Below are 12642 nucleotides of genomic sequence, written 5' to 3' on the forward strand. Positions count from 1 at the left end.
CCCAGAAAGCCCCCTGGGGCACAGAGCAGTGAGTGTTTAGGTTCAGTCGTGTTGGTGACCGTGAATCAGTGGGGCAGAGAGACCTCGCGATCTCTGGAGCAAGAGGCAAGGGGGAGGGGGAGGGAAGAGGAGAGCAGATGGGCCCCCAGTGTGTGGGCACAGGAGGGCACTGTGGCCCTTGGAGGCCGGGGACAAGGCTGGGGAAGAGGCGCAGTGGTAGAGTTCTCCGTTCTGGCGTTGGCAGGGAGACCGTGCGGGGCAGAGAGAAGAGAGGAGGCAGGTTGTCTGCTTCTTGCCGAGGACAGAGGGCTGCAGACTCCTGTAGGCAAGGAGAGAGTGTAGTGGATCATAGAACTGCCTCCCAGAACAGTGAGCCAGATTCCCAGAGACCCAGACATTTTTCCCTCTCTCCAGAGACCCAGACACTCCCAAGGGCGAGGTCCTCTGGTCCTGCTTGGGTCTCCTCTGCCTTTGCCCAGGGTTGCCTACTTCTGGTGCAGGGGATCACTGCCTCCCATTGCAACACTTTCCCTAAACAGCAAAACTACCAGAAAATTCTTTCTTAGGCCACACAGGACGTCTGTCCTTCCCCCTTTATCAAGAACCATTGTGTCTTGTTGCTGTGCCCCTCCCCGCAAGTTACAGACCCCTGGTTTTCGGCCACTCTTCAGATTTCACAGTCTGCGATGTGCCCATCTTCCTGGTCACACTCCAGCTTGTTAATGTCCTCCGTCGAGTGCCCGGGACGAGCCGTCCTGTTTCATGAGTCACCTGGGGCTGTCCTTGTGACGCTAAAGAACTGGGGAATCTCTCTCCCAGCATCTGCCATCAGTGTTCCAGCCCTGTGTGGCGAGCTTCCCCTCTCCCATCGGCCCGCCCTTCAGATACACTGCGGTTTCCTAGCGGTGTGACCGTAAGCAAATCACTTCCCTGTATGGCCTCAGTTTCTTCTTTTGTAGAACAAAGGGTCTGGGTCACTCAGCAGGAACAAAGTCGAGTCACCTGTGTAACTTGAACTCTTCTCATTGTCCCACGTTCAAAAAGTGAAAAAAGAAACAACTGAGATTCATAGTAATAGTTTGCAGTTGACTCTTGAACGATGCAGGGGGTAAGGGTGCCGACCCCTCAAAGCAGCCAAAAAATCCGCATATAACTTTTGGGTTCCCCAGAACTTAACTGCTAATCGCCTACTGTTGACCAGAAACCTTACCATTACATAAACAGTCCATTAACACATATTGTGCATGTCGTGTGTATTATAGACTGTGTCCTTAACAATAAAGTCACCTAGAGAAAAGAAAATGTTACTAAGAAGATCGTAAGGAAGAGAAAATACATTCACAGTGCTGGACTGTATTTATTTTTTAACATCCGCCTGTAAGTGGACCCATGCAGTCCCAACCTGTGTTGTTCAAGAGTCAACCGTGTTTCATTTAACTCGGTGTCTCTAAAATATTAACGTGTAACCAGTGCGACACTCTTGAGGATACAGTTTGCATTATTCTTTTTCTTCCTACGTTTTCGAAGCCCAGCGCGAGCCGTACATTCACAGCACATCTCAGTTCGTGGGAGCCACGTTTCAAGCGCCCGGGAGCCACATGTGGCTGGTAACTGCCATATCGAACGTTACTTGGGTTCTGCAAATCTAGGTCTCTGTGATTCTGTGGAATAGTCTGGCAAGTGACATCTTAAGAGGTGCATGCGTTTATCTGGGGCTTGTCTTGGAACAGCAGAGGGAGGGGCCTGAGAGCCCCGGGATGGGAATAGTACCCAGGTTTCTCCAGCAGCTGCTACGTGGCAGGCCCTTCACGTATACGGACTTATTGGCCCCCAAAACAACTCTGCAGGGAGGTGGCCTGTCTTCATACCACAGGTGGTGAACCTGAGGTTGACTATACTGTATTAAAGGCTCCGTACTTGGTGAAGACACAAGTAGGGCCCACGCCTGCCTGGCCCCCAACCCCTTCAAGGTGGGTGGGGGGGCCACAGAAGAGCCTCCTCTTCTTAGATGGGCTCCTCTGAACATGCTCTGAGCTTTGAGGCCGTGAGGAGAGCGTTGGGTTGTACTGAGCCGATACTCACTACAATAACCGTGGTTGAAAGGAACCCACCCCCGCCCCGGGGCTAAAGGACCAAGTGGGCTCTGAGACCTATCCAGGATCTCCCGAGGCCCTCTTTTCTCTAGTTGCCCCCATGCCTGTCTCTTTAAACAAACATGATTGGGAAGACTCCCTGGGGTGGGACTGGCATGTACGGATGCACAGGTTGTGCACTACTCAAAGGTGCAGGGCCTAAGGGGCAAGTGGAGCCTGAAGCCCAGGTCTTTTCCCACTGGCCAGACTACGGTTCTTGGCACCGGGTTGCATCCAGCCAGAGGGGTGCCTTTATGATCCTCACACATGCCCTGGACAGGCTAGGGCAGCCCTGCCTGGAGAACAAATCAGGGATGTGCTGCAAGTTTCTCGATCTGGTGCGGAGCTTTGAAGTGCTCCTACCGGAAGAAGATTCTTCTTTTCCTCCGACTTCCTCAAACCTCTTCTTCTCCAGGAAGGCCTCAGGGCTTGGCCCACTCAGGGGTCCCCGGCCCCAGTCTCTGGCCATTCACCGTGGGGAGAGCAGAGGTAGCCCGTGTGCCCCTGCCCCCACACCCCTGCATTTCAATCCTTCAGAAAAAAAAAAAAAATGGAGGCATCTGCAATGCAAGGCCTGACTTGTTGATGTAAAATCTCACTCTATATTCTACCCAGGTTTATACGAGTGAATTATGCAAATCTTTGATGGAAAATATTCCTCCACACATCCTTGAGAGTGTAAAACCTTAGTCAATAATTCATACACGGATGTCTCTGACTGCAGGCTTTTTCTTCATTATAACTTGCACCTCGTTATTTGTCTTTCGCGTTTTATTGTATATCCTGGTGTAATGCTGTGCATTATAAAATTTATCTGCTTCGTTATTTGATGAGCTAGGGCTGGGGATTGTGCTCGGAGGCTGGTGCAGGGGCCAGGGGCCAGGGCTGGCTTCAGTGTCAAGTCCCGTAAGACAGAAGGCGGAGAAGGTGGCTGGCTGCATCGTGTGACTTCTGGGACACCAGACACTGCCCTTCATCCCCCACACCTGTTTCAAATGTCTCCTCACCCACCGACTGGTGTCTCAGGGCACATCATCGTTAGGGCTGCATGGCATCCTTTGTCCTTAGAAGTCAGGTGACCCTGGAGAGTTGCTGGGAGGAACTTTGAGTAGGTCTGTAATACTGGAGGGTATTGCAGGGAGAGGGGCGCCTGGGTGGCTCAGTCAGTTAAGCGTCTGACTTCAGCTCAGGTCATGGTCACGCGGTTCATGGGATCGCACTGTGCTGACAGCTCGGGACCTGGAGCCTGCTTCAGATTCTGTGTCCCCCTCCCCCCGCCCCTCCCCAGCTCGCTCTCTCACTCTCTCTCACTCTCTCCATTTAAAAAGATGAAAACTGGAGGGGAGAAAAGTCCTGAGGACACTGGGAGGCAAAGAAAAGATCAGCCCCTGACATGGAGCAGGGACCCGGTACCCCAGAGGGCAGCTGGGGGGTGTTTGGACAGAGACTGGGTGCCGTCTTGCACGGTTGCCCAAGCAGGCCATTGATGGGGTATGATGATGAGCTGGGTCTCTGCTCTGCGGAATTCAGTGTGGGGAGGGGTCCTCTTCCCACCATGGGTGGGGGTGGGAAGGTGGAGTGATGTCTGATTCTCACTGTCAACCACTGCCAGCCCAGTCTGTGGGCTCCAGAGTGGCTAATGGGCTAACGGGCATCCCGCAGACGAGAGCCACTGCGTCCTGTACTCAGACAGGCAGGTTTTCCCAGGAAGGGGGTGAGGAGAAGGCAGGGGCAAGGACAGTCTTGCAGGTGCATCACACCACTTTGCTTCCTGGGGTCTGCCCTACGTACGGCTGTCTCTGCTCTAGCAGGCCGCATGGCCTGGGGTGCCCACCTAAGTCCCGCTGTGTCCCATATGCATTTCCCCAGCATAGTACTTGCCATCCTGTGCCAGGATTGCTAGTCTTGTCTGTGCTCACCGCTACCATGAAACTCCTTGAGGTCTGGTTTGTCCTGTTCACTGTTGGAACCCAGTACAAAGCCTGGCACATAACAGGTGCTCAATAAATGCTCGTTGAATGGATGGATGGCGCCTCCCCAGATACCCTCAGTCAAAGGTAATTTCTCCTAATACCTCTGTGCGACACTGCTCAGATCCTCCACATTTTCATGGGGTTCCTGCAGGTGTCTCTGTCCCCCTCCCCTCTCCCCCTCCTTCCAAGAGGCAAGGACCCTGTCTCACAGCATGCGTGTCCCCCAGGCCTGCCACAGTGCCACGTAATGGCATGGACGCTCAATGCATATTTGTTGACTTGGAGGGAGGAGAGTGGGGACAGGATTTCCCTGGCAGCCGAGACCATCCTTCCCTCTGCCCAGCCCCTCCTCCTGCTGCTAGCCAAGGTGCTCAGGCCCAGAAGAGGGTCAAGATCTAGACGCTTCTTTTCAGGGCACTGGGAGTGGCCTCCTGATGGCCAGCTGGGGCCTTGGTTGTTTACCGGTGATTTTCTCAGCTCAGCGGGGAGGTGGGGAGAAACCTGTTAAAGCTGCTTGAGGGACCTTAATAATGGCAATGCTCTGCAGGGTTTTCTGTTGCATTTTGTTTGGATGAACAGGGGAGCTTCTCAGCTGTTCGAGAGGAGAAAACCAGCTGAGCCTGAGCCTTGGAGAGAGCCTGAGCCATGGACACAAAGCAAAGGCCCCAGTACTTTAGAGTAGGGTTCATAACTAACCTAGGGTCCAGAGACCACCCCCCCACCCCCCTCAGAAAGTCCATGGATCTGATCCAAGGGGTCTATGAATTTGCATAGGAGAAGAGAGCACATCTTTTTTCCCACCAACTTAGAGCTGAAATGTAGTATTTCCTTCCATGTTGAATATAGGCAACAAACCACAGCAAGAGCAGCACTCGAGGCCCCCACCAGCAGAAAGCCCCCACAGATGCTTTCATACCACACTTCTCGCATTTATGCTTATCGCCGTTACAGAATCGTGCTAATGGAACTCAGCACTAGACAGCATTTGATAAAGAGTAATAAAAAAAAACACATATTGATATGTGATATACTATGTGAAAAGTTTGCCTTTGAAGGTTTTTAATATTTGTATAGCCATACTTCAATATATCTGGTTTCCTTTGTAGTTCTGTATATATTGTGCATTTTAAAACATGCTGAAAAGGTGTCCGCGGAATATAAGAATCTCTGGTGAAGAGAGAGGCCACTCCAGTCATGGGTGGGGAGGCGGAAAAGGAAGATAGGCAAGTGGGGTTTCTGACAGCCCCCACAACTTTTAATAGACCCCGTCCCTGGGGCTAAGGCGCTCTGCAGGGGAGGGGTAGCGGGGGCGGGGCCTCTGCACAAGGCACACGCCCCTCCCCCAGGCTGGCCACCCCCCCACCTCACTGGGGCCTCCTGCACCTCCTCCCCTCCCCAGTCCCGGCCATGATCACCTCCCACCCCAACACCACCATCGCCATCAAGGGTCACGCCAAGGAGCTCAACTGCACAGCCAGGGGTGAGCGGCCCATCATCATCCGCTGGGAGAAGGGGGACACGGTCATCGACCCCGACCGAGTCATGAGGTACGCCATCGCCACCAAGGACAACGGCGACGAGGTTGTCTCCACGCTGAAGGTGAGCAACCACGCCCCGGTCTCAGGGGGACCCCACTCTCTGAAAGTGGGGAGCCCGCAATTTTACTGCTGTATCTGTTGGAGGTAGATGGGGACCTGGGAGCCCCTCCCCTCACCCGAAAAAGCACCTTCCCTTTCCTACCTATTTCCCTTCTTCATTCGGGAGCCTCTGCCTTAGAACCTCACTATGCCTCCTTCCTGACAACCCTACAGCCATTAAATGTGTGGAACCCTCAGCCCTTCTCCCTTTTCTGGAACCCCTGGACTCCATCCTCCCTCCTGGACCCCTCTGCTCCTCCCTCCCTCTGGGACTCCTCAGTTCCTCCCCTTCTCCTTCGACTTTCAGCCCTTCCCTCCCTCTTGAGATCCCCTCAGCCCCTTTTCCCCACTCTCCTGGGGTCCCTCAGCCCCTGTCTTTCTCCCCCTTGTGCCCTCTCAGCCCCTCCCTGCCTGGACTCCTCCACACCTCCATCCTTGGAACTCTCAGGGAAGAGGAGCCCTTGACAAAGTCCCTTGTGGGCCCCTCTCCCAGGAGACGTGGCCTTGCTGCCCCCCACTAGAGTGAGCCCCCTTCAGCAGACCAGCTCTAAAGCACTCTCCCCGTTTCCTCCCTCTCTCCCCATCCTCCTGCCCTGCGGGCCACCTCCCAGCTCAAGCCAGCTGACCGTGGGGACTCTGTGTTCTTCAGCTGCCACGCCATCAACTCATATGGGGAGGACCGAGGCTTGATCCAACTCACTGTGCAAGGTACCTGTGCCCCACCGTTCCCAAGCCCTTCCCCAGGGAGCCAGCTGCCCGCTGCCAGCTCCACCTCAAGAACGGGGTCATCACCCACACCGTGGTGGAGGATGATAGGAACTGGCCTCTGAGAAGAGCCTTCCTACGCTCTCCCTTCCGGCCAGAGCGGGGCAGTAAGAGCCCTTCCAGGCACACTTCGGACGGCAAGGTTTACACCGACCACCGTCACTGTAGAACGCACTGCTGCTTCCAGAAGTGGGGGGCATCTGGGTTTGAGGCCCCGAACCCGGGAGGAGATGAGGGCAGGGAGAGTCAAGCCGGGAAAGGTTGAGAGCTCTTCACAGAGAACAAACAGACTCTCGGGTCAGGGGGATCCCTGCAAGAGGGCCTGCCCTCCCACCGGCCAATGAAGAGAAGGGGAACAAAGCAGGAGACCAAGCTTAGGCCCCCCTCTGCCTCTGAGCCCCACCGCTGGGCCTCCCCCTGACCCACCTTGCCCTGACCCCGGGTTCAGAGCCCATGGGACGACCACAGCTGGCACCAATTCCCCAGGACCCAGCAGAACCCTGTCCTTCTCTGGAGATAGGCAGGAGGCCATGCTCTCTGCTGCCGTCCTCACTTCTGCTCCTTCCTTCTGCCACTCCCCAGAACCCCCTGACCCCCCAGAGCTGGAGATCCGGGAGGTGAAGGCCCGGAGCATGAACCTACGCTGGACCCAGCGATTTGACGGGAATAGCATCATCACGGGCTTCGATATTGAATACAAGAACAAATCAGGTAGGGTGAAGGCTCAGCCTACGGTGGCCCTGTGCCCATGCTCTGTCCGTGCCCCCCTGTGGGGGAGTCCTTGGGCCTCAGAGCTGCCCATCTGAGACAAACACACCAGCACCCACCAGGGCACAGGCCCTCGTCTCTCCCTAAGGGCAGGACTCTGGTTGGGCTAAGAGCTCTGTGAGAGGGGCAGACGATGGGGCAGTTAATGGGGAGGGAGGAGCGTCAGTCCCTTCTTTCCAGGACTGTCCCTGGGCCAAGGGCGACAAGGTGGTCTGACTTAAAGCAGTTGAAAGGCCCAGAGGCAAAGGGCTATGGGCTGAGTCTGTGGGGTCAGAGACATCATGGATTTGGCTAGTCATCTGGACACTCCTGGTTTGGGATTATGGGAGTGCTTGGGGGTCAGAGAGCTGGACCTTGGTGGTCTGCGGGGGACGGGATCCCCTGGAAAAACCTAGATCTGAGTCTTGTCCTCCTGGTATCCCTTCAGAGCCCTCCCCTGGGACCCTAGCTAGCACCGATGAGGCCGTGAAGCCCTGCGGAGCAGAATGACAATGGGCCCCCAGGTCTCTGGGGAAATGAGGGACCCGTGGTCAGGTGGCAGGAAATGGCAAAGAGGGGGCGAGAGGCCTGGAGTGGACCAAGCCACAGAGTTGCCGCAGGGGCTCATGCTTATGTCTGTTTGACTCTCTCTGGAAGGTACGTGAGAAATGGGCCACCGGGGTTACCCCCGAGAGGGCGCCTGGGTGGCACCCACGTGGGAATGCGAGGCAAGCCTGCTTCTCACTCTGGCTGCTTCTGGACCTTTTGCGTTCATTTAAGCCTTTGTCAGCTTTTCAAAAACAATTCAGAAATGGGAAAAGAGAGCCTGGAGAACTCACCCCTCCCCAGCCCCCTTTCCTCTGCCAGCTCCAACTATTTTTCAGATCTTCGTGTAGCTCCAAGGTTTTGTTTCTCCTGGGGGCTTCTAGACCCTTCCTTAGCACAGCGCACAGTCAGTGGCTGGCTGGGTGTCCTCTCCTCGGGAAGGACCAAGTCTCAGTCCCTGCTGTTTTCCCAGCACCTGGCACACTGCCCGCCACGGGCTTAGATGCTCGGCAGATGGCTGCTGAGTGAGTCAAAGTGAGACCCAGGAAAGCAAAGTCAGAGTTGCATATTCACCTCCGTCTGTGACACCAGGTCAGTCATCTCCGGTACAGGTTTCTCCAGGGAGGCGCCCTGCCCTTGGAAGCTTACTGTCTCGTTGGGCAGAAGAGTCAGGCTGCAGCCGGCCACCCAGGAGTCCATCCCTGAGTGTGGGAAGAGGGTGACAGAGAGGACTGGCTGCCACTATCAGAGGCACCGGGGAAGGCTCTCTCTCGTCCCTGCAGGTGCCGCATTGAGAGCTAGGACGTGGGGGTTGGAAGGTGATGGGCCTGGGTTCAGGGAACGGGGAAGGGCAGAGCCCGGAGCAGGTGGAGTTTACCGCAGGGAGTGGCCTGTCTAGCACAGGCCTCTTGGATACAGTCCTTGGGACTAAAATGTGTTCTGGGGCCCCTGGGCTGAGCTTTTTACTTTGCTGGGGAAGGTCACTGAGAGCCACTCTCGATGAGCTCCCAGAGAGAGACTTGGGTAACACGGCTCCCTGGAAAGATACATCTGGCGTCCGTGGAAGAATGGGGTTCTGGGAAGGGAGTGGGAGGCTGTGGCTGGGGAGAGGTGGTGAGTGGCCAGGCCTCAGCAGAGACGCGGGGCACGAGGGGAGAGGGGGCTGACTGTGTCCATATCATACGTCAAGACCTCCTGCGGCTGCCCCGGGAGAGGGTGGGCCTGTGGGCCCAACCCCCGTATGGCACTGCCCGCTCCGTCTCCCTGCCAGGTTGCTATGGCTGGCGGGGCTCTGCCCTGTCATTGTCAGAGGAGGGGAGGGGAGGCCTGGGCTGTCACTCGCACCCCTCTCCGACTGTCCCTTGCAACCGCCTCCCCGCCCTCCTCCCCCGTGCTGCCCCATAGCCTGCTCCCCCTCCGCGGACCACTCTCTAATGTGTGGCAACCTTTCCCGGGGCCCCGCTGAGCAGGGCAAAGCTGAGAACATCACACATCTGGAGAGCAATGCAGGAGGAGAGGGGGGCAGGAAAGATGCTATCTTCAGAGCACATCCATGCCTTCCCCAAGCCCCTCCGGCTCTCCCGCAAGATGAGGGACTGCCATAGCCTACCCCCAAGCCGGGGGTGCCAGGATGGGTGGGCAGAGTGGAGAGGGAGGGGTAATGAAGACGCTCCCTTCAACAAGGGCTTTGCGCCTGTAGGAAAATAAATCATAGGATCAAGAGCAGGGGGATGCCGGCTGGTCCTTTCCCCTACCTTTGGGTTGGACTGCTCCATCCTGGGGGGACGTCTGTCCTGGCATTTAGGAAAGGGGGTCCTGGGGGAGCCGTAGGGAGTCATCCCTGGCATCAGGCAGAAGCCGTGAGCACAGCACAGCTTCCCCGTCTATAAGGTGGGAACGGTAATGCCTATCTCGTGAGATTGTTTTGAGGATTAAAGAGAAGGCATCTACAGGGGCACCTGGGTGGCTCAGTCGATCGAGTTCCAGCTCTTGATCTCAGTTCAGGTCTTGATCTCAGGGTCGTGAGTTCAAGCCCCATGGTGGGCTCCATGCTCGGTGTGAAGCCTGCTTTAAAAGAGAGAGAGAGAGAGAGAGAGAGAGAGCGAGCATCTAGCACAGGGCTGTCGTAAACCTTTAATAAATGTGAGTTCCTCTCTCCCTTCTAACTCACATACCTCATGTGGCAATTTATAGTCCTATGGGACTCGCAGGCTGAAATATATGTCTGTCAGTCAGCAACATGAACTGAGTGCCAATAATTTTTTGCAGAATCATGCAGCAGCCATGTGGTAGGGAAAGAAAAAGAAATAGAGTGTTGCCCTTGAAGCTTACAGCGCAGTTGGCGTGAGAACATACACTGCGCGCGCGCACGCACACACACACACACATGCACACACGCACACACGCCTTCAGAATCATTACAAAGCACTATCCAAGCATGTGTAATACTCCGCAAACAGTATTACGTGATAACTGAAAAAGGTATCCTAGGGAACAGATGGGTGACTCAAAGGAAGGAGGGAGCTGTGTGTGTGTGTGTGTGTGTGTGTGTAAGTAGATCTCCTTCCACACAAGGAATAGTAGAACAAGAACAGTTCTTGAAAGCAGAAGACTTGGGTTGACCAAGCATCAGAACTGTGTGATCTTTAGCAAGCTACTTTGGACGTCTCTTTGTCAAATGGAGACAATAGCGTGTAATTCTCAGAATGGCTGTAAGGATTAAACAAGTGTGGAGACTTACGTGGAAGCACTTAGCACAGAGCCTGGCACATCCTTACCCTCCACGGGTCCCTGTCCTGTCCCTCTCTCTCTTCCTCCTGCCCTAGACCACCCCCAGACCAGATCCAGACCAGCTGCTCCTGACCCCCTCCTTTGCCTCAGTTTTGTCTTTGCCAGGTTTTCTGCCATGTTGCTCATCGTGCTAATTTTCCAAGGGAAATTACCAAGTCTGCCCTTTCTAAACCATCCCGCTCACGCTGACTTCTCCTGGCCCCGGGCAGCAGAGTAATAATACATGAATGCTGAATGATAAATAGCACCATCCACACAAATCTATCAGATGGCGCTGTGCAGTTTTAAAAATGCAGACACTACATTTCACTTCTGTTCCCCAAGCAAGGAGCAGGAATGGGTTCTTTGAGGATGGCCCTCCAAGCCCAGAAGGCAGCCTCCTGGTGCAAGCTGTCGGCCACTGTGGGGTGAGCCAGCCTGGTGTGTGCTGTGATGTTCTGTGTTAGCTGGAGTGTGGCTGTGAGAGGGACTGATGCTGGGATGTCGTGTGCGGTCGTCGTGACCCAGGGAACCTCTTCTGGGTGCTGCAGAGAGATTGCCATGGGTGGGGGTGGGGGCGGGGGCTTAGTGCTGTCATGCAAGGAGAAAGTCAGAGAGGCAGAATGGATTTGTTTCCCAAGTGCAGGCAGCTAAATGCTCCAGATGTGGCTTTTGTCCAAGCTGCTCTCCCTCTACAGCAAATGTGTCTTCTGAAAGACCAGAGGCTCCAGGTCCCCTCCCGGCAAGCAGTCCACAGAGTAGAAGGCGCTGACATCTCCCCAGCCACTTCCTTATTTTTTAAGAAGAATATTTTTGCATCAGAAACCCTTTGATGAAGAAAGGGAGAGAGCGCCCTTAATGAAATATGTTAATCTGGGTAAGCCAGGCTCATATGAAAGGGAATATTAAAACAGACAATATTCGCCAAACCCAGCTCAGTACTCAGAGCTGAAAAGGAAAGAGAAGAAAATAGGGCCCCTAATTTCAGCTATTCAGGGTCAGAGAGATGGCAGTGATCAAGTTTGGAAAATCAACTAAAGGCCTTCAGATTTGACTCTGATGCATTAGCCTGAAAGGGCTGTGGGGAGAGAGTTTTTATGCCAACATCAAAGATGATTTGGGAACACAAGGTCAAATCCACCTGCAAACGACTGGTAAAAGCAGAGAGAAAGGGGCCACTTTCTGGGACCCTCCAGGCCCCAACCCTTCTGTGATTGGCGGCCTAGTGTGGCAGGGAAGGGAAAGGCAAGGCGGGGTATTTATTGTGACTACAAAATGCAGAGGAACTCTGAGTCCAAAGTAAAGGACACACAGTGGCTCGGATCTAACACCAACAGTGGGTTTTAAGTGCCCAGCACATGCCAAGTGGAGACAGGCAAAGCTTTATACATGGCTCCCGCCTTTAGGGAGCTTAGTGTCTCCTTGGCCAGTTGCTACTGAAACAGTGAGCCCTGTGCGGCAAAGAGGGCTGTAAATGCTGTAGGAGTTCAGACGAAAAGAGTGGAGAAACATGGAGACCGAAAGGTATACACAAGCCAGATGTTGTAGGGCCTGAGGTCCTGAGAAGAAATTTTGTTTTTGTCCCAAGAACAAGGAAAAACTATTGGAGAGTTTTATGCAAGGGGACAGCAGTATCAGATTTGTGTTCGAGAAGACCACCACGGGACAGTGTTCGGCCGGCAGAAAGTGTTTGATCCTATTTGTGGGGTGAAGGATGGCTGCAGTGTGTTGAACACATGGAAAGGGGTGCACAGTAGGTTCTGGGATGTTGTTTCCCTGGTCCAAGGGGGAGGTGACAGTGGCTTGCCTGGGGCGGGGATGGAGATGGAGAGAAATGGAGAGATTTAAGAGATACATGGGACACAAAAGCTATAGAAGAGTCCCGAATAACACCCGGCACACCGTGCGCCTATTTCCTGAGGTGCAGATGTGAGGAAGGTGTGGGTTTATAGGGGGTATGGTCAAGACTTCTGTCTTGGACATGTTGAATGTGAGCTGCCTTTGAAACCTCCAAGAAGAGACGTCAAGTAAACAGTTGGCTGTAAGAATCTTGAGTTCAAAGGAGATGTCCAG

At 54.5% G+C, this 12642-nt stretch overlaps 1 protein-coding gene across 1 annotated transcript in view; it reads left to right on the forward strand.

Moving 5' to 3' along the window:
• Window positions 1-12642, forward strand: part of DSCAML1 (DS cell adhesion molecule like 1) — a 349722-nt gene that overhangs the window by 285130 nt on the left and 51950 nt on the right. The window contains exons 12-14 of the mRNA XM_060604850.3: window positions 5505-5704; window positions 6354-6450; window positions 7090-7218. Coding sequence (XP_060460833.3) covers window positions 5505-5704; window positions 6354-6450; window positions 7090-7218 — 426 coding nt within the window. The remainder of the gene's footprint in view (window positions 1-5504; window positions 5705-6353; window positions 6451-7089; window positions 7219-12642) is intronic.

Source organism: Panthera onca, chromosome D1 (genome assembly GCF_046562875.1).
Source record: "Panthera onca isolate mPanOnc1 chromosome D1, mPanOnc1 haplotype 2, whole genome shotgun sequence".
NCBI classification, from domain to species: Eukaryota; Metazoa; Chordata; class Mammalia; order Carnivora; family Felidae; genus Panthera; species Panthera onca.